This window comes from Microcaecilia unicolor, chromosome 13 (assembly GCF_901765095.1).
Source record: "Microcaecilia unicolor chromosome 13, aMicUni1.1, whole genome shotgun sequence".
Classification (NCBI taxonomy): domain Eukaryota; kingdom Metazoa; phylum Chordata; class Amphibia; order Gymnophiona; family Siphonopidae; genus Microcaecilia; species Microcaecilia unicolor.
This window is the reverse complement of record NC_044043.1, coordinates 83,254,850-83,281,797: the sequence shown is the minus strand read 5'-3', so window position 1 is coordinate 83,281,797 and position 26,948 is coordinate 83,254,850. Positions and strand designations below refer to the sequence as shown.

At 45.3% G+C, this 26,948-nt stretch overlaps 1 protein-coding gene across 1 annotated transcript in view; it reads left to right on the top strand.

The window, feature by feature from the left end:
* Nucleotides 1-17,695, top strand: part of TNFRSF25 (TNF receptor superfamily member 25) — a 72,066-nt gene extending 54,371 nt beyond the window's left edge. Inside the window, exons 7-10 of the mRNA XM_030222157.1 lie at nt 2,082-2,198; nt 3,853-3,881; nt 8,476-8,632; nt 17,418-17,695. Of these exons, the coding sequence (XP_030078017.1) occupies nt 2,082-2,198; nt 3,853-3,881; nt 8,476-8,632; nt 17,418-17,695 (581 nt within the window). The remainder of the gene's footprint in view (nt 1-2,081; nt 2,199-3,852; nt 3,882-8,475; nt 8,633-17,417) is intronic.
* The last annotated feature ends 9,253 nt before the right edge of the window (nt 17,696-26,948 follow it).

The window sequence follows — 26,948 nt, the reverse complement described above, 5'->3', positions numbered from 1 at the left end:
AAGGAGGAGTGGCCTAGTGGTTAGGGTGGTGGACTTTGGTACTGGGGAACTGAGGAACTGAGTTTGATTCCCAGCACAGGCAGCTCCTTGTGACTCTGGGCAAGTCACTTAACCCTCCATTGCCTGCAGCATTGAGCCTGCCATGAGTGGGAAAGCGTGGGGTACAAATGTAACAAAAATAAAATAAATAAATAAACCTATCAGTGTTCTGGCCCCTCAGGTTGGCTAGGTAGCATCAACTCTGCTGTGGCCCAAGGGCTCATCCCAAGTCGCGATACCTAATAATTCCTAACATCCTGTTTGCTTTTTTGGCCGCTGCTTTAAGTAGGTAGAAAATCTCAGCATATTGTCTACAATAACACCTGGATCCTGGCTCTAAGCACTATTCTATGAACAGTACGCAACCTGGAGCAGTGTTTGTAGAATATCGCTCAGTGCTCTTTTATTTTTTTGCACCAAAATTTGGGCAACGTTTACTGAACCCAACCCATAATTGTCAACAATTTTACTGGAAGTAGTGAAGGAAAGCACACTAAAATCACTACAAACCATCCAAAACACATCAGCAAGACTGATTTTCAAAAAGTCAAAATATGAAAAAGCTACTCCGCTACTCGAAACACTACAACGGCTGCCGATCAAACCAAGATTAATCTTCAAATCCAGCACCTTCGTTTTCAAAATACTATTCGGAATGGCACATGCTGCATAGATGAAAGACATGACAGAACTATCGCCAAGAAATGCAAGCCCAGAACCCAGAAGCTACCTTCTTCTTCATCTACCCAACTGCAGAAACATAACGTACAAAACCATCTACACAGCAGGATTTAGCTACCTGGGATCAAAATAGTGGAACTTGCTACCAAAATCCATAAAAAGCATCTATAACTATCTTCAATTTAGAAAAGAACTCAAAACGCACCTTTTCAAAAAATTCTATAGCTAACCACGCAAGCCACACAGTTTACTTTTGTCAAAACTGTAAAACATTATTGTAACTTACTGTAAATTGTAAGCCACTTTGAACCGAAACTTGTTTTGGAAAATAGTGGGATACAAGAATGCATTCTATATAATAAAATGCACCTCCAACATTCTGAAGCTGACTGCATGGCTGAGGCATTCCTGCTGTCTGTATCCATCTCCTGAATTGACATCACGTACTTCCTGGTTCGTCACAAGCAGAAGTGACCAACCACACGAGGTTTCTCGGCTTCAGAATGTTGGAGGTGCATTCTATTAAATAGGATTGGTCAGTTCCTTGAAGCACAGCCAGAGCTCAGCTTCCTGCACAGTAAGGCTCAGACACCAGAGAGAGGGGGGGGGGGGGGGGCTGACACCAGAGAGAGGGGTGGGGGCCTGACACCAGAGGGGGAGAGGTATCTCTGTCACACACACACACACACACACACACACACTCTCTGGCTCACAGTCAATGTCTTTCTCTCTCTCACTCTCACACACTGTCTCTCACACACTCTATGTCTCACACTGTATCACATTCACTATGTGTCACACAGTCACTCACACACTCTCTTGGTCTCATACACACAGTCTCACAGAGAGTCTGTGTCTCACACACACTCTCTCTCTCGCACACCGAGTCTCATATACGCACTTGCACACACTCTCATTCTCACACACACACTCTCTCTCTCACACACACACTTGCACATTCACTCTCTCTCTCACACACAGTCACTCTCACATACACTTTCTCAAACATACACACTCCGAGGAAAACCTTGCTAGTGCCCGTTTCATTTGTGTCAGAAATGGGCCTTTTTTTACTAGTAAATAAATAAAATCAGCACTTTCCCTGTCCAATGTCTGACACTTCTCCATGGAAGCTGCCAAGTGATGCTCCTCTTTTTCTGTACATATGGGGTTTTGAAATCAATGTTCCCACCGTATGTGCCATCAAATACACATGTATTTAGCAGAGCCTTTTGTAAAATACTGGAGGAACAGTGAACATCCCAGCCTGAATGCACCAATTCACATGAGGTTTCTTTTCATGCAACAGGAAAACCTAAACTCCTGATAGTTTTTTTTGAAGTGTCTGCTCTTGTTTTCAGATCATTCACTGATGTTTCTACTAATTGGGGTCATCCTACTGCTGCTGTTGCTGGTTATTGGAGGACACCGTTTATATTTCTATTGGAGAAAGAGGAAGGACAGTTTTTCCAGTGCTGGTAAGTACTGAAATCATTTTCAGTACCAGTGTGGAGGAGTGGGCTGAGGACCTGGGGAACTGGGGTCAATTCCTACTGCAGATCCTTGTGACTCTAGACAAGTCACTTAACCCTCCATTGCTCCAGGTACAAAGACACTTTGTGAGCCCACTAGGGGCTATAATAATAGGTGCAGCGGACTTTGATCCTGGGGAACTGGGTTCGATTCCCACTGCAGCTTCTTGTGACCTCCGTTGCTCCAGGTACAAATAAGTACCTGTCCATACTATGTAAACCGCTTTGAACGTAGTTGCAAAAACCACAGAAATGCGGTATATCAAGTCCCATTCCCTTTCCCCTTTGATTGTACCTCAGAGAGGCAGTATATCAAATCCCATTACACCTTACAGGTGCCTTTTGTTCTATTTATTATGTCACACATGGGATCTTTGGGTCCAATATTCAAACCACGGGAATTAGACCGGCTAACTCCAGCGATCAGCGCTGAACCCGGATATTCAATGCCAGGACGTTTCCAGTGACCGGCACTGAATATCTAGTTTATTTTTGGCTGGTATAAAGATAACCGGCTATGTCAATACTCAGACGTAGTTGGTTATGTTAAAAACCAGTCAAAGGTATCCCATGTTTTCACGCGGCCAAATATGGCTGCTAAACCGACTTTAAAAATAGGCGGATTACTGGTTATATTAGGTGATGTAACCGGCTATCTGCTAGCCACTAATTGGGGATATTCAGCGGGGATAGCTGGTTATCTCCCACTGAATATCAGTGGATTGCCGGTTAAGCACTATTTAACCAGTCAGCAGTCGTTCTGGCCAGTTAAATAGTGCTGAATGGGAGTTGTCTTTTCTCCTCTATAGAGTTTGCATGCATGAGTCCTTACATTGGATGCTTAGCTTTTCTCTCACCTCTCTAACTATACGGTAGATTCACTAGTGATTTGTATGGCTTAAAGATGAGAATGTAACTCTTCTTAGAGTCCTTCCAGAGTTATCCATAGCACTGACGTAGCCAGGGGAGCCTCAGGGGCCTGGGCCCCCTCATCTTCACCTCAGGACCTCTCTGCTTTCTTGGCTGGCGGGAAGCCCTGCCAACCGAAGACATCTTCTGCCTGAGGCGTGTCTGCAGCAGCACTTAATTCAGCAGGTGAGCATCGGCTGCTAATGCCGGCTCTCTTGCATATGCTCAGTTCAAGTCTTACTGAGCGTGCGCGGGACAGCCAGCATTAGCGGCCAAAGCGTGACTGCTGAATTGATTGCTGCCGCAGGTGTGCCTCAGGCAGGAGACGTCTTCAGCAGACGGAGCTTGGCATCCCCTCCAGCAAAGGTAATATTTTCTTGCAGTGGGCAGCCACAACTGGGTGGGGGGAAGAGAATATCGGGACCCCTCAGTCCATGGTTGAGAACCCCCCCCCCCCAAAATGGACTTCTGGCTATGCCCTTGGTCCATAGATGCAGTAAGATTGAACCATGACTGGCTCAGCCTGCTCTGTTGACCTGCAGAGAATCGATAACTCTAGGTCAAAGACAGTAAGGAGCATTATGAGACCTTCACAATAGTGTGTGTACACTTTGATACATTGAGCCCTTGCTCTCCTTTACTGTGTATTCAGACACACGTTAATGATCTGCATTTTCTTTTCCGTTGACAGATAAAATTAAATGCTTCACTCAATCAATGGTAAGTGTTTTGTTCTCATTGCTTACAGTTATTGTTCAGTCCTGCTCTAGACGGTGCTGCCTTGGAAATGAATAATGAACGATCATTCTCTCTGTTTCCTTGTCTTTCAGTATCTTATTTCATTCCCTTTATATTCTTCCTCCTGTCTTTCACAAACCAGTAATTCTTTTCTTCTTCTGCCCCTTCTTTCTTTCTCCGTCACTTTTTTCCCTTCTCTCCAGCCCTGGGTTAACCATTAAGCAAAATAAGTATGTGCTTAGGGGCACCAAGGAAAGGGGGCACCACAGAGTTTTGTCCCCAGCTATCATGCCCTTAACTCTTTCACTGCCACACTCATTATCCAACATGAATTTCAGTGTTTTTCTAATCAGTATAAATACAGACGATGTCTTGTTTTGTACATTAATGATATTTCTCAGCAATTATTGAGTCTTAATGTCTTGTCAGTTAAGCAATGGAGGGGCCGAGGGGCACCATTGCTGGGCTGTGTTTAGGGCATAGGTTGGACTCAGTGACGTAGCTATGTGGGGCCACAGTGGCCTGGACCCCCCTCCCGCCGCCAACCCTCCCCCACTGCCGTCGCCGTCTACTACCTTTGCTGGCGGGGGACCCTAACCCCCGCCAGCCGAGGTCCTCTTCTTCCAGCGCAAGGCTTCGTTCTGTTTCTGTGAGTTTCACGTCCTGCACCGGAAGAAGAGGACCTTGGCTGGTGGGGGTTGGGGTCCCCCATCATCCAAAGGTAGGTGACGGCGGGAGGGGGGGGTCGAAAGGGTCATCGGCAGGGGGGGTCAAAGTTGTTGGTGGTGGCGGCGGCAGGGGTGGGGCTAAAATGTGCCCCCTCACCTCGGGCTTTGGACTCCTTCCCGCCGAAGTCTGGCTACGTCCCTGGTTGGACTTAATCCATTCATTCACCCAAACTGGTGACCTGTTAGGGCACAGTTCCCAGGTTCCGTGTGCCCCCATTCCAGAAGCAAGTGATGTTGGCAGGGGTCAGAAGGGAAGATAGAGCATATCCAGAAAGGCATATGGGAAGAAAACAGTGACTCGAGGCCAACCTTTCTGTTATACAATCAGGCCCTATGTGAGAAGTCCAAAGAGGCACTTAGAGACCCTGTTATAGAATGGAGGTAAGCCCAATGTGGGCTTACCGCTCACTGTTTTGGGATTGCTGCTGGTCCAACGCGGCTGCTGGTAGTAGTCCCGCCCGAGCGTGTGTCATTTCCGGGGGAACCCCCCCCCCCCCAGAAATGGCTTGCAGGGCGGTGACCCGGCAGTAATCGGGCATCACCGCGTGCTGCCCGCTTACCGCCAGGTTAGTGCGGGAGCCCTTATCACCACCTCACTGGGTAGCGGTAAGGACTCCCCGTCGCATGGCCATACGGTAAGAGTTCTCTTACCACATGGCCATGTGTGCTGGGTCTTTTTTACCCACTGTGGTAAAAAGGGCCCTGGCATGTGGGAAAAATGGCCCCCACCGTCAGCACAGGGCCCTTTTTCCCGCAGTTTGGTAAAAGGGCCGCTTATTGCATAAGGGAACTATAAGTGCCGAGGCCCCCAAATCCAGCTCTGGTAGTGTGCAAAGGTCATATTCTATGTGTGTACCCATGCATTTCAAACTCTTAACTGTGCTTAACTGCACAGGGGGAACTCACATGGGTGGAGCATAAGTGGGGCAGGGCTCCCACTTACATGAAGAACTTCCTGAATACAGTAAGCTATATGGGCCCCTTGCTGCCTTTAAGTGACTGCGCTTACACCAGGTCTATGGCTGATGTAACTTTGGGCATTAGATGTCAGACATGCCAATGCCAGGTTACATTAGTGCTCTGCAATGGAATGTGGTTGCCCTGATGCCATTATAGCTATAGCATACCAAAGGAGGGGCAGTGGGGACGGTCTGCCCCGGGTGCAGGCAAGGGGGTACACGGAGCAGTCACGCGGCTGCCAGCTCTGCCGGTTCCCTGCCCACCTCTGATGTTACTTCCTGTTCAGGGCAGGGGACTGGTGGAGCCGACAGCCGCGTGGCTGCTCCGTGTACCCCCAGGTGGTGAGGCTGATGCGCTTCGGAGGAGGGGGAGGTAGGTGATGTGCCAGGAGGGTGGAGGGGTTTGATGCACTGGGGGTGTGTGATGTGCCAAGAGGGGGGGGGGGCGTAGCAGCGTTATAGTAAAGCTTTCAGGGTGCATAAATGGGGGCACACAATTATAAAATTGCCCCCTTACTGTATAAAGTCTGACAGTGATAACCATCAGGCACCGGCTTTCCAGTACAATCCTTCCTGATCTACAAACGTTGATTTAAAAGAAGATGAACATTTTTCAGGGCATGTCAGCCATATCAGTTCTGCAGGCTCTAATCTATAAGGGCTATGTTTTGAGTAAGCTGCTGAGCAGTAGAGAAAGCTGGCTAAGTTGTGGCTGAAAAGTCTCAGAAGTTAACATAGCTGGCTAAAACATAGTTTAGCATTTATAGAAAATATAATTAGGTTCTGGCACCTTGACATAAAAAAAGCAAGCATCCTTGGAAACCAAATTCTTTTCCCATCTTCTGATTTGAAAACAAAGACCTCCAGAGAACCTTTGTCTCTCTCAACCCCTCTATGCCCACTTCCCAAGCCAGGAGAATTGCTTACCTCCTTCCTGCTCCAGTGACAAAAATTGAATGCCCCTGATAGGAAGTGTTAGTGCCTCGTAGAGGTGGCAGTCTGATCTCCGATATGTGACAAGTAGAAGGCAAACATCATGTCATATTTATTATATCATGCCTTACATCTATGTCTAATGATTGGAAACAAGTCATAACGTAAGCTACTCCGTGAGTCTATCAAGGGGGGGGGGGAAAGCCTCGAGAAGCACCTTTATCCCACTAACAATGCGGGTAAAGGGCTAGAACTTCTTCATCACTGGCAAACCCCCCCCCCCCCCACTGTTCTTAACTTGCCTTCTTGGGTATGACATTTGAGGCTGGCAAAAAAAGTTTTTAAAGTTGTTTTTTTGAGGGTTGGAGGGGGTTAGTGACCACTGCTGTCATGGAGCTGGGTATGACATTTCAGGCTGGCATAGAGGCTGGCAAAAAAATGCTTTTAATTTTTTTTTTGATGGGAGGGGGTTGGCGACCACTGGGGGAGTAAGGCGAGGTCATCCCCCATTCCATCCAGTGGTCCTCTGGTCAGTTGGGGCACTTTTTAGAGGCTTGGTCCTAAAAATAAATGGACCAAGTGAAGCCGGCCAAGTGCTCGTCAGAGCCGGCTTTCTTTTTTCCATTATCGGCCAAAGCCGGCCATGTCTTAACCACACCCCCGTCCCACCTTCCATACCCTGCCGACACGCCCCCTTGAACTTTGGCCGGCCCTGCGACGGGAAGCAGTTGAAGCTGGCCAAAATCGGCTTTCGATTATACCGATTTGGCCAGGTTTAGGAGATGGCCGGCCATCTCCCGATTTGTGTCGGAAGATGGCCGGCCTTCTCCATTGAAAATAAGCAGGAATGTGAATGAAAATTGAAAAAAGAGTAGTCACTACGGTAGATTGTTATTTATGTTATAAAATATTATAAAATATTTTCATACAGCCCTAAGCTTTCTAAGCATATAGAGAGTTTTCTTCATAACTGAGGAGACATATTGTTGCATGGATAACAAATTTTACTAGTTCTAGTACCAGAATTTTTGATTGTAAGTCCAAGGAAAATACATTTCCTTCTATTCTAAAATTCTGTTTATACCTTGGATTGCTACTTGCCCCAATCTAGAGAAACTTCGCTTTCTATTTGTTGAGTTTCAAACAATGACGAAGAAGGGCAACCTTCGAAAGCTAATCAAGAAATGTATTAAGTTATGTCCAATAAAAAAGGTATCATCTTATTTTCTTTTCCATGTTTTATTTTGTTTGATTTCTATTGATAAACAATGAATCGAAATCCAGTATTCTATTAGTTTCATACACTTCTGGACACGATCTAAGGTTTCCGCCCAAGATAGCAAACATGGTAGAAATACAATAATATTGCCTGCAGAAATGTAATGAATAAATTCAGACTTATCTAATAGTAAATTGAAGAGTATTGGCAAAAGAGGAGAGCCTTGAAGTACCCCACTCGACACTTTCCATTTTTCTGGAGGATTCCGTATGGGAGTAAACTGCGACCACTTAATCCAAACTTGGCCACAAGAATAAATCCACTTTAAAAACTAATATCAAACTTAAAACAACAGTGGAGTTGCAGACTCACCATTACATTATTTATAAACGGGGGAAAAGACCTCAGACATCGCAAGATATTTAACACATATGTGTAAATACAAAAGAAATACCTTTAGCGATAATTCAATCATAGGTCAACCCCCCTCGAACTTTTAATTTTTTGCTTATCTTTAAACAATTTTGTGATCAAAATTAAAGTGCCAAAATGTGCATGTCTGTGTATAATTCTTATCCAAATATATTTGCTTCCTGTAATCTTAGAGGGTCAGAAAATGGCGTGGCACTTATCTCAAAGAAGAATCCCTACAGGCACCCGTTTCACCATTGCTTCTTCAGAGGAGCTTCTGTCAAAACACTTGTCTTTCTCAAACTCAAACGGATTATGTCCGACAGAGTCCTGGACCACTTCCCAGTCTAACGGAGAAATTTGAAGGACCCCAAGATTTTCTGAAGACGCAAGGGATATTAACCGACAGCACCTGCCTCAAAAGTTCTGAAAATATTTATTCTATCAGCTCCATCTCACCACTAAAATCTAATGATACCCAAGGTGAGCAATAACATTTTTTTTCTGCATGCTCCTATACCCTGGACTGTACAGTATTGTATCTGTTACCATCAACTGTAGAGAACTACATATTAAAATTAAAAAGGTGTATAAAAAAAATCAGATTATAAATCCCAAATCTAATAGAATTTGTTTGTAGAAATTTCAGCTTGCTAACTCATAAGCTTTTGAAAAAGCAATTTGTCACCTTACTGTCTAACTCTCTTACCTATGTGTTCCATCTTTGCTTTACCCTTCACTATCAATTAAAATGTTCTATTACGTATTGTGTTGACATTGTAAGTAGTATACTACAGTGGCGTAGCCAAGGGTGGGCCTAGATGGGCCCAGGCCTACCCACTTTGGACTCAGGCCCACCCAGTAGCAGCACACCTATGATGTGGCTGGCAGAGATCTCCAAGCCCCACCAGCCGAAAACTCCCAACAAATGTCCCTCCTGCATAGCTTGTAAGTAGCAGATCTTCACCTGCAGCGAGCAGCGACTAATACATACTGCTCACATCAGCCCCACAGCCTTCCCTCTGATGTATTCTTGTCTATGCGGAAATAGGAAGTTGCTACAGAAGGAAGAGTGTGGGGCCAACACGAGTAGTGTGTATTAGTTGCTGCTCGCTGCCGGTGAAAATTTGCTATTTAAAAGGTATGTGGGGGGGGGGGGGGGGGGGGGGAAGAATTTTGACAGACCATATGGTGAGAAAGAGAGAGACCAAATCACTTGTGGGACAAAGTGGAGTTCTGCCCACCCATCTTGGGCCCAGGCCCACCCAAAATTGTGCGCCTGGCTACGCCCCTGGTATACTAGGCCATACTTTGTATTGTTATTTGAATATTTTTACTGCTGTAATTGCCTATTGCCCACGTTTGAGCTATTCTTACTGTACACCGCCTAGAGTGAATTCCTTCAAAAAGGCGGTAAATAAATCCTAATAAATAAATAAACTTATCATGCAACCAAACTGAATTTGTCGTAGAGCTGCTGCAGGTAAGGGGTTCAGTTTGGTTTTCTGTGTTATTTTAGGTCTTTTAAACAAAGTGGAGGCAATTCTATAACTGAGCATCCTTTTTAGGTACCCCCGATGCCATGCATTGAGAGCCTATTCTTTAATGGCATTAGGACACTCGGGTTCCATTCCAAATTGTAGCCTAATCCGGCATCAGCGTGCTTTATATTTCCAGGCCTGCAGACTCAGAATCAGCCACCGCAGCGCTGCGACTTTGCTTGCTTTGGTGGCACTATCCCCTGATAAACAATGGTTATTTCGAATGTTTTTTTTTAAAAACAGAGAGAAATTGTTTCTAGGCTTTAAGATTCAATTATTTCCTGATGTATCAAGAGCTACTCAACTGTCTTCTTAAGATATCCATATAAATGTATTTTTAGATATAATGCTGTTAAATATGTTTTCTTTGAATCTTCTCCCTTGTCAGCCTTTATAGCAACTAAAAGAGTTTCAGGAGATTAAGTAAAGCTCTGTATATATTCAATTTCTAGCTCACATTCCTCAGGTATAATATTGCCTTTAATTTTTCCTTAATTTCTCCTTTTTTCATTAGTCTTGGATCCTAATATTATGGACTTGAGTGTTTATTATATTTTCTTTTAAAATGTTTCTGTATGGGAGGTTATAAGTTTCTTGTATAACACTTTTCTGTACAAGTGAAATTGCTTGGATTTAATTTGTAAAAAAAAAAAATATATATATATATATATATATATTTACATGCCTGCAGTTACACCATAGACCTGACATAACTGCAGCTGTGCAAATGTTGCAAAGGTGTGTGTGACTTACAGTAGTCTATAAACTGCACACATAAACTCCGCCTATGCCTCACCAAAGTCCCGCCCATAAGAATGCCCCCTTGCATTTATGCACTGTTCCCCGGGTTCTGTATAGGTTGCCCAAATTTGGGCATGCTAGGGAGGTAAAATTCCTTGATGAAATCAAGGACAGCTTTATGGAGCAGCTGGTACAGGAGCCGATGAGAGAAGGAAAAATTCTAGACCTAGTCCTTAGTGGCATGCATGATCTGGTGCGGGAGGTAATGGTGCTGGGGCCGCTTGATAACAGTGATCATAATATGATCGGATTTGATATTAGCTTTGAAGTAAGTATACATAGGAAATCAAATACGTTAGTGTTTAACTTTAAAAAAGGAGACTATGATAAAATGAGAAAAATGGTGAAAAAAAAACTTAGAGGAGCGGCTGCGAGGGTCAAAAATTTACATCAGGCATGGATGCTGTTCAAAAACACCATCTTGGAAGCCCAGGCCAAATAAAACTTTTTTTAGGTATATTAAAAGCAGGAAGCCAGCAAAAGAATCGGTTGGACCGCTAGATTAAGTAAAAGGGGCGATCAGGGAAGACAAAACCATAGCGGAGAGATTAAAGGAATTCTTTGCTTCGGTCTTCACCGAGGAAGATCTGGGTGGGATACCGGTGCCGGAAATAGTATTCGAAGCTGACGAGTCGGAGAAACTTAATGAATTCTCTGTAAATTTGAAGGATGTAATGGGGCAGTTCTACAAACTGAAGAGTAGCAAATCTCTTGGACCAGATGGTATTCATCCCAGAGTATTGATGGAACTGAAAAATGAGCTTGCGGAGCTATTGTTAGTAATATGTAATGTATCCTTAAAATCGAGTGTGGTACCGGAAGATTGGAGGGTGGCCAATGTAATGCCGATTTTTTAAAAAGGTTCCAGAGGAGATCCAGGATATTATAGACCGGTGGGTCTGACGTCTGTGCTGGGCAAAATGGTAGAGACTATTATTAAGAACAAAATTACAGAGCACATTAAAAAGCATGGATTAATGAGACAAATTCAACATGGATTTAGTGAAGGGAAATTTTGCCTCACCAATCTACTACATTTCTTTGAAGGGATGAACAAACATGTGGATAAAGGTGAGCTGGTTCATATTGTGTATCTAGATTTTCAGAAAGCATTTGACAAAGTACCTCATGAAAGACTACAGGGGAAATTGGAAAGTCATGGGATAGGAGGTAGTGTTCCATTGTGGATTAAAAACTGGTTAAAAGAAAGAAAACAGAGAGTATGGTTAAATGGTCAGTATTCTCAATGGAGAAGGGTAGTTAGTGGGGTTCCCCAGGGGTCTGTGCTGGGACCGCTGCTTTTTAACATATTTATAAATGACCTAGAGATGGGAGTAACTAGTGAGGTAATTAAATTTGCTGATGACACAAAGTTATTCAAAGTCGTTAAATTGTGGGAGGATTGTTAAAAATTACAAGAGGACCTTACGAGACTGGGAGACTGGGCGTCTAAATGGCAGATAATGTTTAATGTGAGCAAGTGCAAAGTGATGCATGTGGGAAAGAGGAACCCGAATTATGCTATGACATGCAAGGTTCCACGTTAGGAGTCATGGACCAAGAAAGGGATCTAGGTGTTGATAATACATTGAATCCTTCTGCTCAGTGTGCTGCTGCGGCTAAGAAAGCAAATAGAATGTTAGGTATTATTAGGAAAGGAATGGAAAACAAAAATGAGGATGTTATAATGCCTTTGTATCACTCCATGGTGCGACCACACCTCGAATATTGTGTTCAATTCTGGTCGCCGCATCTCAAAAAGATATAGTGGAATTAGAAAAGGTGCAGAGAAGGGCGACGAAAATGATAAAGGGGATGGGATGACTTCCCTATGAAGAAAAGCTAAAGCGGCTAGGGCTCTTCAGCTTGGAGAAAAGGCGGCTGAGGGGAGATATGATAGAGGTCTATAAAATAATGAGTGGAGTTGAACGGGTAGATGTGAAGTGTCTGTTCACGCTTTCCAAAAATACTAGGACTAGGGGGCATGCGATGAAGCTACAATGTAGTAAATTTAAAATGAATCGGAGAAAATGTTTCTTCACTCAACGTGTAATTAAACACTGGAATTCGTTGCCAGAGAATGTGGTAAAGGCGGTTAGTTTAGTGGAGTTTAAAAAAGGATTGGATGGCTTCCTAAAGGAAAAGTCCATAGACCATTATTAAATGGACTTGGGGAAAATCCACTATTTCTTGGGTAAGCAGTATAGAATGTTTTGTACATTTTGGGGATCTTGCCAGGTATTTGTGACCTGGATTGGCCACAGGATGCTGGGCTTGATGGACCTTTGGTCTTTGCCAGTATGGCAATACTTATGTACTTATGTAGTATTTTTTAAAGGGTGCTCTGTGCAATAGATGCTCTTTACAAAATACTGTCTTAGCATGTATCAAAATGGCGCCTAACTTTGGACACAAGGAAAACCACCAAAGTGGAGGAACAAATATTCACTGCAAAGATTCCACAAAGAGAATTAGAGTAGTGGATAGGTCTTCCAACTTGAGACAAACATACACCAGATGATACACTAATCAGGCTTTACTAATCAAAATTCTGGGACCCAACATGGGACCGTATTTCAGCACAAGGCCAGTGTCAGGGGTCTGCAGCAATGTAAAAATTGAACGTATTTCTTCATAATACAAAGAATTAATAATTCATTGAGAATACTGAGTTGGAGAAATGTGTGTTGTTGTTCTTTCACACGAAGCACAGTATTCTCAACGGACTATTATTAATTCTTTGTATTATAAAGAAATACGTTCAGTCTTTACATTGTTGCAGACCCCTGGCCAGGCCTTGTGCCAAAACACCGTCCCGTTTTGGGGCCCAGATGCACAAAACCTAACGAGCCAGCAATGTGGTTTTTACACTGGTTCTAGCCAGTTTAGCGAGCACAGAGTTCAGTCAATCATGCGCAAAAGGGTTCTGCGAGCTCTTTTCCTGTCACGGTAGCAGCTAACGAAAATTGGGGATCTTCCCAGGTATTGGCCACTGTTGGAAACAGGATGCTGGGCTTGGTGGACCTTTGGTCTGTCCCAATGTGGCAATACTTATGTACTTATGTTATTATAATGAGCTAATTACTATACAGATGTGCATGCAAAGCGATGCACAGCTGTTTTCTGAGCAATGCACAGAAGCAGTCCCTACTTTATTGAGGAAAATTTAACAGGAGCTCTGGAGCTATCGGTCCTGACAGTTCTTCATTGTAGCAGGTACTCCACAGTTGCTCCAGAGGTCTTTTACAACACCTGCAAGAGAGGGAAGACATGCGGGGAGAAACAAGACGCACTGGAGAAACCCTTCTGGCACCCACCCTTCACTAAATATTGTCAAGAAAAAAAAACACTCTTTCAAACAACAAACACACAAATCTACAGATTCAAATTCATCTTGACATTTTGATCGTTTGATCGCTGACTGCGACAGTTAAGTAGATTGGAGGCCCACAGCAGTTTAAAAAAAAAAAAAGCTACACCAGCTTTCATACACACAGCTTCTTTGCGTGTATGAAAGCTGAATGCAAGCGCCGCTCTGATGATGCAGAGAGAGCCATGCCTAGTGATTGTCTGTTCTATGCCTACTCAGCTGACTGACTGGCTTCTTCCCTATCGAGCTGCTTGCTGCTTTTGCGAGCAGCTCATTTGCACATAAATTGTTTTAGTAATTGCTCTGTATTTCCAAATCGGTCATTTTTACCGAGGTGAAAATACAAAGCGATTACTTACACGGACCTTTATGCATCTTGCTGTGGGTCCTAGAATTTTGATTAATAAAGACTGAGTAGTGTATCATCTGGTGTACTTTTGTCTCAAGTTGGAAGACCTATCCTTTACCCCATTTGCCTAACATTGGGCACCATTACTGAATCTAGGCTTTATGCGACTTATGCCCACCCTACAGAATAATGCTTAATTACTGTGCTTCCATCTACATGTGTAACATGTACCTGCGAAAGTGATAGTATTCTGTACATTTATATACTCAACTGGCATCAGTGGCGTGGCCACGGGGGTCTGGGCCCCCATAGATTTGGCCCTGGACCCCCCTGCCAACAACCCTCTCGACCCCCCCTCCCGCTGCCAACCCGCCGTCGCCTACCTTTGCTGGCGGGGGACCCCAACCCCTGCCAGCCAAGGTCTTCTTCTTCCTGCGCAAGGCTTTGTTCTGTGTTGTACGTGCAGGACGTCAGAAACAGTCAGAACGAAGCCTTGTGCGGGAAGAAGAGGCCTCAGCTGGCGGGGGTTGGGGTCCCCCGCCAGCAAAGGTAGGCGGCGGCGACAGCGGAAGGTTGGTGGCAGGAGGGGGTCGAGAGGGTCGTCAGCGGGGGGGGGTCAAAGTTGTTGGTGGTGGTGGTGGTGGCGGCGGTGGCAGGGGGGTGGGGTTGGCGGCACTGGGGGGGGGGCTAAAATGTGCCCCTCATCTCGGGCTCTGGACCCCCTCCCGCCAAAGTCTGGCTACGCCCCTGACTGGCATGTACACAAGTGCCAAGTTATAGAATTGCCTATCACATGTCAGCAGCTATTGCATCAGTTTATTTATGGAGTTTGAGCTTCTGTTCATTCTCTTATTTCTGGTCTTCTTTATGATTTCAGTTCAAAAATTTGTCCTTCTCTCTTACTTGTATATGCTGTTTTCTCACTTTGTCTATTGCCATATTTCAATTTCTGGTCTTCCTGATTCCAGTTTTAATGTGTCGAGGGAAAGGCAGTAGGTTCCTGCTGCTTCTCTTGGACTCCAACTCATATGGAACCATGGTTGGGATCTGATACCATGAGCTGTTGCCCTTATTTTCTCTCTCTTTTGAGATTATTTTAGTGGGGTCATTAGAGTGGCCAGGAGCCACTAGCTCCCAGATTCTGTATGCTCAATTTGAGTAACGAATCAATAACTAGCATTGATTGGGTGCTAACAACCAATTATTGCAGTTAATTGGCTCCATTTGGGATTTCTGCGCACATCTCGCTAAGAGCAATTTTATAAAGATGCATGTACAAATCTTTTAGCGCCCAGCTGAAAAGGGGGCATGGCCATGGGAGGGGCATAGGTGGGTCAGGGGAGTTCACTTGAGATGTGGTATAGAATTTGGGGACCCTCTGCCTAACTTACGTGTCAGGATTTATACCAGGTTTCAGTCGGTGTAAATTGGGATCCTCACGCTATGCATTATTTTATAAATGGTGGCCAACTCAGAGCACGGTTTAAAGATTAGCGCTCACCATGCATTTTTTTTCAGCGCCCAAATTTGGTTGCCATTTACTGAATCTACTCCTAGGTGTCACCGTTGTGCAAAGACGGATTCTCAATCTAAGGGGCTCTTTTACTGAGCTGCGGTAAAAAGTGACCTGCAGTAGTTTGGATGCGTGAAATTGGCGTGTGCTGGGCTATTTTTTTTTTAACGTGGTCAGGAAAAAGGCCTTTTTTTAGTGGGAAAGTAAATGGCTGTGTGCTAATATGAAAAGTAGCGTGTGGCTGTTCACTGCCTGAGCCCTTACTGCCTCCCGTTGACTTAGCGGTAAGGGCTCACAAGCTACTCATGAGATAATCATAGAGCACGCACTAATGTAACCACACTGCCAATTACTGCTGGGAATGCCCCCCTGCAGTAGAAATTAGAAAACTATTTTCTACGGCGGGAAGCAGTGTATGCCAGCTTCAAAATTAGCGCTACCCAGGTTGTAGTGTCGATTTGACACGTGCTTAGCTCTTCCACAGCTTAGTAAATGGGCCCCTTAATTTCTGACTTTTATGCGGTTATATTTACGCAGTGACCTTGGCCAGTTAAGTGCTGAATCTTGGCATTTAACTAGCCTAGTACTGACTTCCTCCTGGTTTTGTGTTAGGCGCTAACCAGTGGCGTAGCTACATGGGGCCACGGGGGCCTGGACCCCGTAGATTTGTCCCTGGACCCCCCCTGCCGACGACCCTCTCAACCCCCCTCCTGCCGCCAACCCGCTGTCGCCGTCACCTACCTTTGCTGGCGGGGGACCCCAACCCCTGCCAGCCAAGGTCCTCTTCTTCCTTCGTTCTGTTTTTGAGTCTGACGTCCTGCACGTACAACGTGCAGGACGTCAGACTCACAAAAACAGAACGAAGCTTTGCAAGGCTTCATTCTGTTTCTGTGAGTCTGACGTCCTGCATGTACAACATGCAGGATGTCAGACTTCACAGAAACAGAACGAAGGAAGAAGAGGATCTCGGCTGGCGGGGGTTGGGGTCCCCCACCAGCAAAGGTAGGCGACGGCTGGGGAGGGTTGGCGGCGGGAGGGAGGTCGAGAGGGTCGTCAGCGGGGGGGGGAGGGGTCAAAGTTGGTGGTGTTGGCAATGGTGGGGGGGGGGGTCGGCGGCGCCAGGGGGGGCTAAAATGTGTCCCCTCAACTCGGGCTCTGGACCCCCCTCCTGCAAAAGTCTGGCTACACCCCTGGCGCTAACCGGTCATTTTGAGTGACACTAATGCTGGGGTTTTACTAAGCCGCTAGAGCACCTGGCTGTGCGCTAGTGCTGACCCAGCCCATTCACTCTGAAAGGGCTGTGTCGACAATGCCACGGGGAAGCCACTAGCACGGCTTAGTAATCAGACCCCTAACTGGTTAAATCCACTGAAAATGACTGGCTAGTCCTGAAAAAGTAATTTACCCAGCCAGGAGCAATTTCTGACCAGTTAAATTGCTTAGAATATCGACTCCCATCTTTTTAGCTACACTGAAGAAGGCACTTTGTAGATGACCAATTTACATGAGTCAGCTGCCATTTGGCTGCATGAATAGCTTGATTGTGGTTCTCAATGTTTTGATTTTATTAGTTTCTTAACTAATGATTCTGTAGAAAGTTTTTAAAAAAAATACATTTTGCAAATTAAATCTGAAATCATCAAATCAAAAGGTCTATTTTGTTTCTCCATTACATGTGTTGGACTTTTCCGTAGGTGCACTTCCTTCTGTTCTCCAGCAGGGGGTCACTCTCTATAACATCATTGATGTTGTACCTATCAGACGGTGGAAGGAGTTTATGAGAACCCTGGAACTAAAAGACACGGAAATTGAAAGGATAGAGATGGAATTTCCAAATGTCCGAGACCAGCAATATGAGATGCTGAAAAGGTGGCATCAGGAGAAGAAAGGGGCTTTGCTTTCCATTTACCAGGCCCTGGAGAAGATGCATCTCTCTGGCTGTGTGGAAGAGATAAGAGAGAAGCTGGAATGAACGTGCACAGTGTCAGCGTTTCACGGTCTCAGGGTAGGGGAACCCCACAGCTCACCTTTATCATGAAAGAACATGGTGTCAACCCAAGTTCTTCAAGAAAAAAAAATCTGTTCAGTTTCAGAATTAATCAAAAATGCGACAAAATGGTGGAAATGACAAGACTTCTACATTGATTGTGCTCTCAGTGGAACAAATCTTGAGTGGCAAGTGAAACGTCATAGGACGCTGAGGTCAAAGCTTTCACCATTTATATTCTGACACCGCAGAGGTGCTATAAACCAACAAATTATGTTAACTTGATAACTTGAAGAGACAAGAATGCTTTCTCTTACATCTGTAGCCTTAGGCGTGAGAAAAAACACATTATAAAGGCAAAACCAAAAAGTTATTATGGCAGCAAACAGGGAAGCATTTGATTCTGAAGATTCATATGCCTTTCAGCTATGGAGGCTGATGGACTGAACAGTGTTGATGATGGCGAAGTGTTACAACACATGTTATACAGTTATCACAAACATTAGCACAAAATCTATGCAAAACAGGTAATGAGCGGCATCATTAGTCAAATGATCTCATTACTATGAATGAAATGAGCTTGAAAATGTGCAAACAAGGAACATACCTATACCTCAGGGAGGTGTAGGCAGAGATCTGTTTACTTTAACATTGATGCTTGCATGCTAAGTTTAAGTTTAAATATTCGTTCTGATTTGCAATGTGAGATAATGTGACATGTTAATGACCCATGTGAGATAATTAAGACACGTTAATGATCCATGTTGTTGCACTAGTACATTGACCTCTAAGCTTGGTGTTACAACTTGAAAACAAATTAAGGTTTCTAGGAATGGCAATGATTATTCATCTCCAAAACATAACCAATGCTTGAAATCTCTTAATCCGTTCAGTATCAGAATAGGGTCGTCAACATGATCAGATTTTCCCATGAAGGAGGCTTATGGTCTCAAGAATCCAAGACAGGGTCTGATTTGGGCCACACTCAATGTGCTTATCCTTATGGGAGATTAACAATGGTGCTTCAATTTTTCAGACAGTTTTTAAGTTGAGGAGCAGGCCTAATGGTTAGTGCAGGAAGTGGAGAACCAGATGGAATGTTACTACTCTTTGGGATTCTGGAATCTTGCTTCTCTTTGGGATTCCAGAATCTTGCTACTCTTTGGGATTCCGGAATGTTGCTACTATTGGGATTCTGCCAGGTACATGTGACCTGGATTGGCCACTGTTGGAAACAGGATACTGGGCTAGGTGGACCATTGGTCTGATCCAGTATGGCTATTCTTATGTTCTTATGAACCCATTTCAAGTCCCACTGCAGCTGCTTGCGATCTTGCCTCTGAGGTACAGACTCAGATTGTGAACCCTCCAGGGACAGAAAAATCAGGACTTTTTTTGAGGGGGTACTTGGGGGTACTGAGTACCGGCACCTTTTCCATTGTCTGCTAAATTTGACCCATAGACCCCCAAGTTTGAATGAAAGAGTTCAGACTCTACACACCAATTCTGCCTTCTCATAGATTCTGTGACTGGTTGTAGGGGACCTGGCTATTGTGGGGTGGGTCCCTCAGGGATCACCCCGCCCCTGAAGGGTGTCCTGGCATTTGAGTACCGGCACCTTTTTTGCTAGAAAAAACGCACTGAGAAAAATACCCACTTGACATGAATGTAACTCACCTTGAGCTACAACTGAAAATAAGGCACAAGCTAAATCCCCAAATCTCTTTCCTTCCCCCATCATATGTTTGCAGATTTTAATAGCACACAGAATGAGCCTTAGGTTCATTGAGAGAGATCATGGGCAGAGCAGCGGGTCATCTATCTATAGAAGACAATGCAATAGGCTAGAGTGTGCTTGTAAAAAATATTATGGTTCGTTTTCCTTTCTTTTGTTTCATTTTAGCTCATAATAAATTGTTTTGTGTGCCTATGGGGCTCATTTTCAAAACAGAAAAATTTAAAGTGGCATAAAGCAGCATTTATACATTTTGCTTGCCAAAACATCCACATCACTATTTTTGAAATCTATTTTGCAGATGCTTATCTATGCAGTTGTATTTAAATCATAAGGGGGTGTGTCGGGGGTGGGGTTAGAGTGTTCCTAACACTGGACATTTTTTCTGTCATAATGTAACAAAATCAGAATGTCCAGGACTAAAACTAAGACATTTTGAGCTAGACCTGTTTTAATAACGACTAAGTCACAAAAAAGTGCCCTAAATGACTAGATGACCACTGCAGAAATAAAAGAATGACCCTCCCTTACTCTCCCAGTGGTCACTGACCCCCTCCCACCCCCCAAAGATGTGAAAGAAACAGTACATACCAGCCTGTATGACAGCTTCAGATGTTATGGGCAGGCCTATTAGAGCAGCAAGCAGGTCCATAGAGTAGCCTAGTGGTCGGTGCAGTGCACTGTGGATAAGGGGACCCAGGCCCATATCCCACTCTGTTACACTTGTGGTGGAAGGTGTCAGCCTCCAAAGCTAGTGGTTAGTGCAGCAGACTGATCCTGGGGAACTGGGTCCAATTCCCACTGCAGCTCCTTGTGACTCTGGGCAAGTCACTTCACCCTCCATTGCCCCAGGAACAAATAAGTACCTGTATATACTATGTAAACCACTTTAAATGTAGTTGCAAAACCAAAGAAAGGCAGTATATCAAGTCCTATTCCCTATATCAAGTCCTATTCCCTACTATACCCACATATAGGTGACACCCGCAGACATAAGGGCTATTGTAGTGGTGTATAGTTGGGTACAGTGGGTTTTGGAGGGCTTACCATAAGGGGGTGACGGTGAGATGTGTACCTGGGAGCTTTTATGAAGTCCACTGCAGCATCCCCACTGCTCTGCTGGGATGTCTGTGTGGCCAGTCTACTAACAATGTTGGCACCCCATACATCCAAATGGCTTGATTTTGTGCATTTTTCACTTGGACTTTTTTTTTTTTTTTTGAAAATGGGCCAAAATGATAAACACACAGAGCAGAAAAACATCTAACAAGTGGCCAATTGCTATGTAATGAATGAGAAGGCCTAGGATAAAGTTAAGAGGTTATGGGCTCAGGAGTAATCTAACTTTTTCATGGAAAGTGTGGTGAACACATGGAATCACCTCCCTGTGGAGACGGCGACGAGAACTGTGTCTGAATTTAAGAAAGCATGAGACAAGCATGTGGGATCTCTTAGGGAAAGGAGGTTGCTGTGGATGGGCAGATTGGATGGGCCATTTGTCTTTTATCTGCTGGCATGTGTCTATATTTGCTATTTGGATTCTGGGCATTTTGAGCAAAACGTGCAACGTTGGACTTCAACGTCATATCAAAATGCCCTTCCATGTGTCATTATAAAATAACGCCTAAATAGGTGCCCACTTAAACCAGGTGTCTTATTATAAAACTAGTAAAAAAAAGCCCCGTTTCTGATGCAAATGAAACGGGGGCTACCAAGGTTTTCTTCAGAGTGTGCATGTGGGGGGGGGGGGTGTCCCTGCCCTCTCTCCCTCCCCCTCCCCCCTCCGAGTCCAGTCCTTCAGTGTTAAGTTTCCTGCTGTTCTGTGTTTTTGTTACAGAGAGAGTGAGGGCATCTCTCTCCCCTCCCCCCTCTGAGTCCTTCACTGTGTGAGATTTCGTGCTGTGCTGTTTTCCTTCACTCATGGGGAAACCGGATATCTCTGGCGCTTCACACTTCCGGCTGGAGGCTTCATAGAACGTTGGTCTTGCCTTTTATATATATAGATTACTCTTATAATGTATTTTCTCAGTGATAACTGCCTGTACAGATGCTGGGAATGCCAAAAAGCTAATGCAGAGACCAGCGGCGTAGCAAGGGCGGGGCGGTGGGGGCGGTCCGCCTCGGGTGCACGCTGCTGGAGGGTACAGAGAGCAGCCGTGCGCCTGTCAGCTCCGCTGGTTCCCTGCTCCCTCTGCCCCGGAACAGGTTACTTCCTTTCCGGGGCAGAGGGAGCCAGTGGAGCCAACAGGCACACGGGCTGCTGTCTGCACCCTCCAGCAGCCAAGAATCCACCCGGGGGGGGGGGGCTTGATGCGCCGGGGAGGGGGTGTCATTGCGCGGGGGGGGGGCTTGATGCACCGAGGAGGGGGTGTAATTGTGCCGGGGCGGGGGTGTCGTGCTGCACCCTGGGGGGACGGATGCTGCTGCACCCGGGGGGGGTGGGTGCTCAGCGGCGATCCACCCCGGGTGGCAGCCGACCTAGGATCGCCACTGGCAGAGACGTTACAGTCACCGCATGGTAACTGCAACACTTTGCCTCACTTTACTAATAGGGTTCCATTGTAATATAGTAGATGCCGGTAGATACAGATCAAATGACCCAGATCAGGATAAGCTAGAGTGGGCTTCAAGAGCAACTCCAGTAATTGGGACATAAGGCCACTGCTGGGCGGACTTCTACCCAAAATGACAAAAGATCAGGATCAACAGTCCAAAAGCCAAAGAAGGAGGTCCAGTTCCTCACATGCGTACAACAGCAAACAAAAAGAAGTGAGGCAACAACAACAAAAAAAAGGATTCAAAGGATGTAGAGTAGTACCATTAATAGTATGAACAAGTCCAGTCGCCTAGTGCGTCAGACTCTGTAAAGACTCGAAACGGCCATGTTTCGGCGTGTGTGCCTCAAAAGCTCCAGGGTAAACCCTTCAGAGCTAAAAAGTCTTCATCAGTGGCAAAAAAACCACTCCACGAGTCTACGTATGCAATGAAAATTTACAACTTGATACATTATATAGACACTAGTAAAAGAGGCCTGTTTCAGAGCAAATGAAACGGGCGCTAGCAAGGTTTTCGTCGCCAACACCCCCCCTCCCTCCCTGGCCAACCCCTTCGTTGTTCTGCCATTGCTCCGCCCCCAACATCATGACGTTTGACGCGAGGGCAGGGCCCAGAGCGATTTCCCCCCCCCCCCCCGCCTCCCTGCCTCCCTCCCTGCCAACCCCTTCGTTGTTCTGCCATTGCTCTGCCCTCGAGGGCGGGGCCCGGAGCGATTTTGGTGGCTTCACCACCATGAACCTTCGAACCTTTTTGAAGGAAGTCAGGGCTTGGCTTCACTGACGTCAGTGTCCTCAGAACGTTGAGGGTGAGTTTTATTATAGTAGATAATCAAAGTGTACTTATCTTGCCTCCTCCAGCTTAAACAAAAAATTCCCCTGACCAACATTGGCCAGCGTTTCGCATTGCTGTCTCAAGGTCAGGACATTTCATTCAAAGCACTAGAAAACTTAGCTGCCAGAGTAGGCAAGGTAAGTACACTTTGATTATGTCTATAGCATTTAGAAAGTTGTAAATTTTCATTGTAGATGTAGACTGTTGCACTTATATATGTGGAATGGTGTTTTGCTAGTGACGAAGAGTTTTTAGCTCTGAAGGGCTGTGAGGAAAGGCTGAAGCATCTAGGGCTCTTCAGCTTGGAGAAGAGATGGTTGAGGGGACATATGATAGAGAGATCTATAAAATAATGAGTGGAGTGGAACGGGTAGACTTGAATCGTTTGTTTACTCTTTCCAAAAATACTAGGACTAGGGGGCATGCGATGAAGCTACAAAGTAGTAAATTTAATACGAATCGGAGAAAATGTTTCTTCACTTAACGTGTAATGAAACTCTGGAATTCATTGCCAGAGAATGTGGTAAAGGCGGTTAGCTTAGCGGGGTTTTAAAAGGGTCTGGACAGCTTCCTAAAGGAAAAGTCCATAGACTATTATTAAATTGACTTGGGGAAAATCCACTGCTTATTTCTGGGATAAGCAGCATAAACTGTATTGAGCTTTTTGGGGATCTTGCCAGGTATTTGTGATCTGGATCGGCCACTGTTGGAAACAGGATACTGGGCTTGATGGACCTTTGGTCTGTCCCAGTGTGGCAATACTTATGTACTTATGTAAGGGTTTACCCTGGAGCTGTTTCAGGCTTTTCCCACCCGCTATTTTCATTACATTAGCGGATGTCTAATGCAGGTTTCAATCTAATTGAGGATTATATTTATATTATATTTTGTGTGATTATTTCATCCTCTACCCACATATTATTTCCATAATGAAAAGTAGAAGTGTTCCAGGATAAACTCAATATCCATTTTTTAAAAATATTGTATAATAATTATACTTTGGTTTGTTGAGAGTCTCATCAATAGGTGTCAATTTCAGCAGATTGCTCTGTCTTTTTTGGGGTTTGGGGAAACATTCCTCAGGTTCCACATAACAAACTGTTCAGTCCTAGGAAATTTAAATTCAAGTCTGTTGGAAAATGTTTTGGGGTGACCAAATGTTCATTAGGAATGCTGTAATGACAGCTGATTTCAGACAGAACACCAGAAATGCCCAGTGTCACTCCTTTTTGCACATTCAGATCAAACAGGTAACTTGGTGTTTCAGATTTTCTAACTTGAGGTAGTTAACACAGATTATTACATATAACTACATCGTAGGCTGAGAGAAAATCAGCACACCAACAATTTGAACACAAAGTCCTGATGTCTGAGTGTATGTGCTTATTACTGGAGTCTCTATCTGGTTTGTGAAGACTGGTGCATAAAACCTACGTTATCACAACTTAGCTGTGATTTGTGTTAAACAACCTAGTATTTCTACAACTAAAGAATTCAGGGGTCCTTTTACTAAGGTGCGCTGAAAAACGGTCTGCGGTAGTGTAGGCGCGGGTTTTGGGCGCGCGCAGAATCAGTTTTCAGCACACCTGTCAAAAATGCCTTTTTAAAATTTTTTGCCAAAAAAGGTCATGGGGCAAAACGAAAATTGCCGTGCGTCCGTTTTGGGTCTGAGACCTTATCGCCAGTTGTTGACCTAGCGGTAAAGACTCACGCGGTAATGACCTATGTGTGCCAAATGCCACTTGGCGCATGTCCATTATGTGCGTCTGAAAATAAAAAAAATATTTTTCAGACTCGCGTATCGGATGCATGCCAAAAATGAAATGACCACAAAAGCCATGCGGTAGTTGGGCGGTAACTCCATTTTGGCTTGCGTTGGGCGCGCATTGATGCTTATGCAGCTTAGTAAAAGGGCCCCTCAGTTATTGAATGGAGCATATTATAACTCTTGTATAATTAAGTATTGTTACTTAGAATTGGTAGACATTTTATGTCATGTTTAATACTAATACTGTATTATTTGGGGATTTTTTTTCCCCTACATGCTTAAAAATTGAAATATCACATGAAATAAAACACAGCCTTGTTACATATCACAGAGTTTTGTTTTCATTTTTATGACAATTAATTAATAAAACAGAATGTAGCATCAAACAAGTTAATAGGGTGCAGTTATTTATCTCTTGGTATAATTCTAGGACTAGGGGACATGCCAAGAAAATAACCGGTAGTGGATTTAAAACAAAATTTAAGAAACCATTAGTTGTAGAATGGGGTTCAGAAAAGGTTTCTGGAAGACTTAGGGTTACCATATTTTGTCCCCCCAAAAAAGAGGACACATGCCCCACCCCACCACACCCTGCCCCTTTCACACCCACCCCACCCCCTTTCATACCCTACCCCGCCCCCTTTCACACCCTCACTCTGCCCCCTGTCACACCCTTGCTCCACCCCCTGTCACATTTCCCCTCCCCCTTGTCACATACCCCGTTGCCCCCCCTCCCCTTACCTTACTACTGCCCTGGTGGTCTAGTGACCTCTTCGGGGCAGGAAAGAGCCCCCTCTTTCCTGCCCGGAGCGCTGCCCTGCATGAATCCTTCCTGTTGCTGATCCTCGGCGCCGATTCAAAATGGCCGCCGAGAGTTGAGGTCTCGCGAGGTCACTTCAACTCTCTGCGGCCATTTTGAATCGGTGCCGAGGATCAGCAACAGGAAGGATTCATGCAGGGCAGCGCTCCGGGCAGGAAAGAGGGGGCTCTTTCCTGCCCCGAAGACGGAAGAGGTCACTAGACCACCAGGGCACTAGTAAGTAAGGGGAGGGGAGGCTAGCAATCTGCCCGTTTGTCCGGATTGATTGGCAAAACCCGCCCGGTTGCCCGGACATGCCCTCAAAAAGAGGACATGTCACAGAAGCAGAAGCCTGCGCGGCAATATTGGTGATCTGCAAGGGCCGACTTCAGGCATAGGCAGCTCCTTGTGACTCTGGGCAAGTCACTTAACCCTCCATTGCCCCATGTAAGCCGCATTGAGCCTGCCATGAGTGGGAAAGCGCAGGGTACAAATGTAACAAAAATTAAATAAAATAAAAAGATGGAGAGGAATGGCTATAGGGTAGCAATAAGGATAATGGGAAACATGGTCAATGTATAAACCATCGTCAATAAGAATCATGTGGGCAAGCTTCGATTAGGTTGAATCGTTAGGGTAGTTCAGTGCGGAGGAGGGGAGTAACATGATCAAATCAATAAGCGTTGTGTAAAGGTTTGACGACTGTGGATTGGACCTAGTTGCAGATATTTGAGAGAGAAGAGGGGGAGGCTGGCATAAAGAGCATTACAGTAATTGAAGTGCAAAATCACGACAGCAAGCAGTGAGGCAGTTCTTAAAAATGACTCAAAGAATTCATCAAAATTCTCAGAGGGAAGCAGTGCAATCTGGCAGTGGGGATCTCTTAAGTCTGTGGGTAGCAAAGATAATAAGTTTGAGCTGATCAGGGCCGACGAGAGGGGGGGAGACAGGGGGGACAAAAGTCCCCGGGCCCGGGCCTCCGAGGGGGGGGGGGGGCCGGCGCTGCCGCAGTCAGGCCCGCCCGCCCTTCTGTCGCTCCCACAACTAACCTTAAGCGCCTTCATCTTCGCAGCAAGCAGCAGCAGCAGGGCAGGCCACTCCTTCCTTCCGTGTCCCGCCCTCACCTGACGTAACATCCACGAGGGCGGGGCAGGTAAGGAAGGAGAGGTCTGCCCTGCTGCTGCTTGCTGCGAGCGAAGATGAAGGCGCTTCAGGTTAGATCAGGGGGCCCGGCACTGGCAGCGGGTGGAGGGGGGGGCCCGGCGACCTCGGATGGGGGGGGCGCGATGCGACCTCAAGTGGGGGGGCCCGGGGGCAGCCTGGGGGGTGGCCTTGTCCCGGGCCCGGCCCCGGCTCTCGTCAGCCCTGGAGCTGATAAATCCAACATACGTTTGCATCACAAAGCTGTAGCAAATGTTCTCAATGTTTGAATCTAAAAAGTGGGCGTTTTCCTCTGAAAAAGATTTTGTTCAGCATAATGCTTGTTTTCTAAGCATTACACCACCTTTCGGAACGCTCTGGAACCTGTCGAACAAATGCAGGCTGCTCT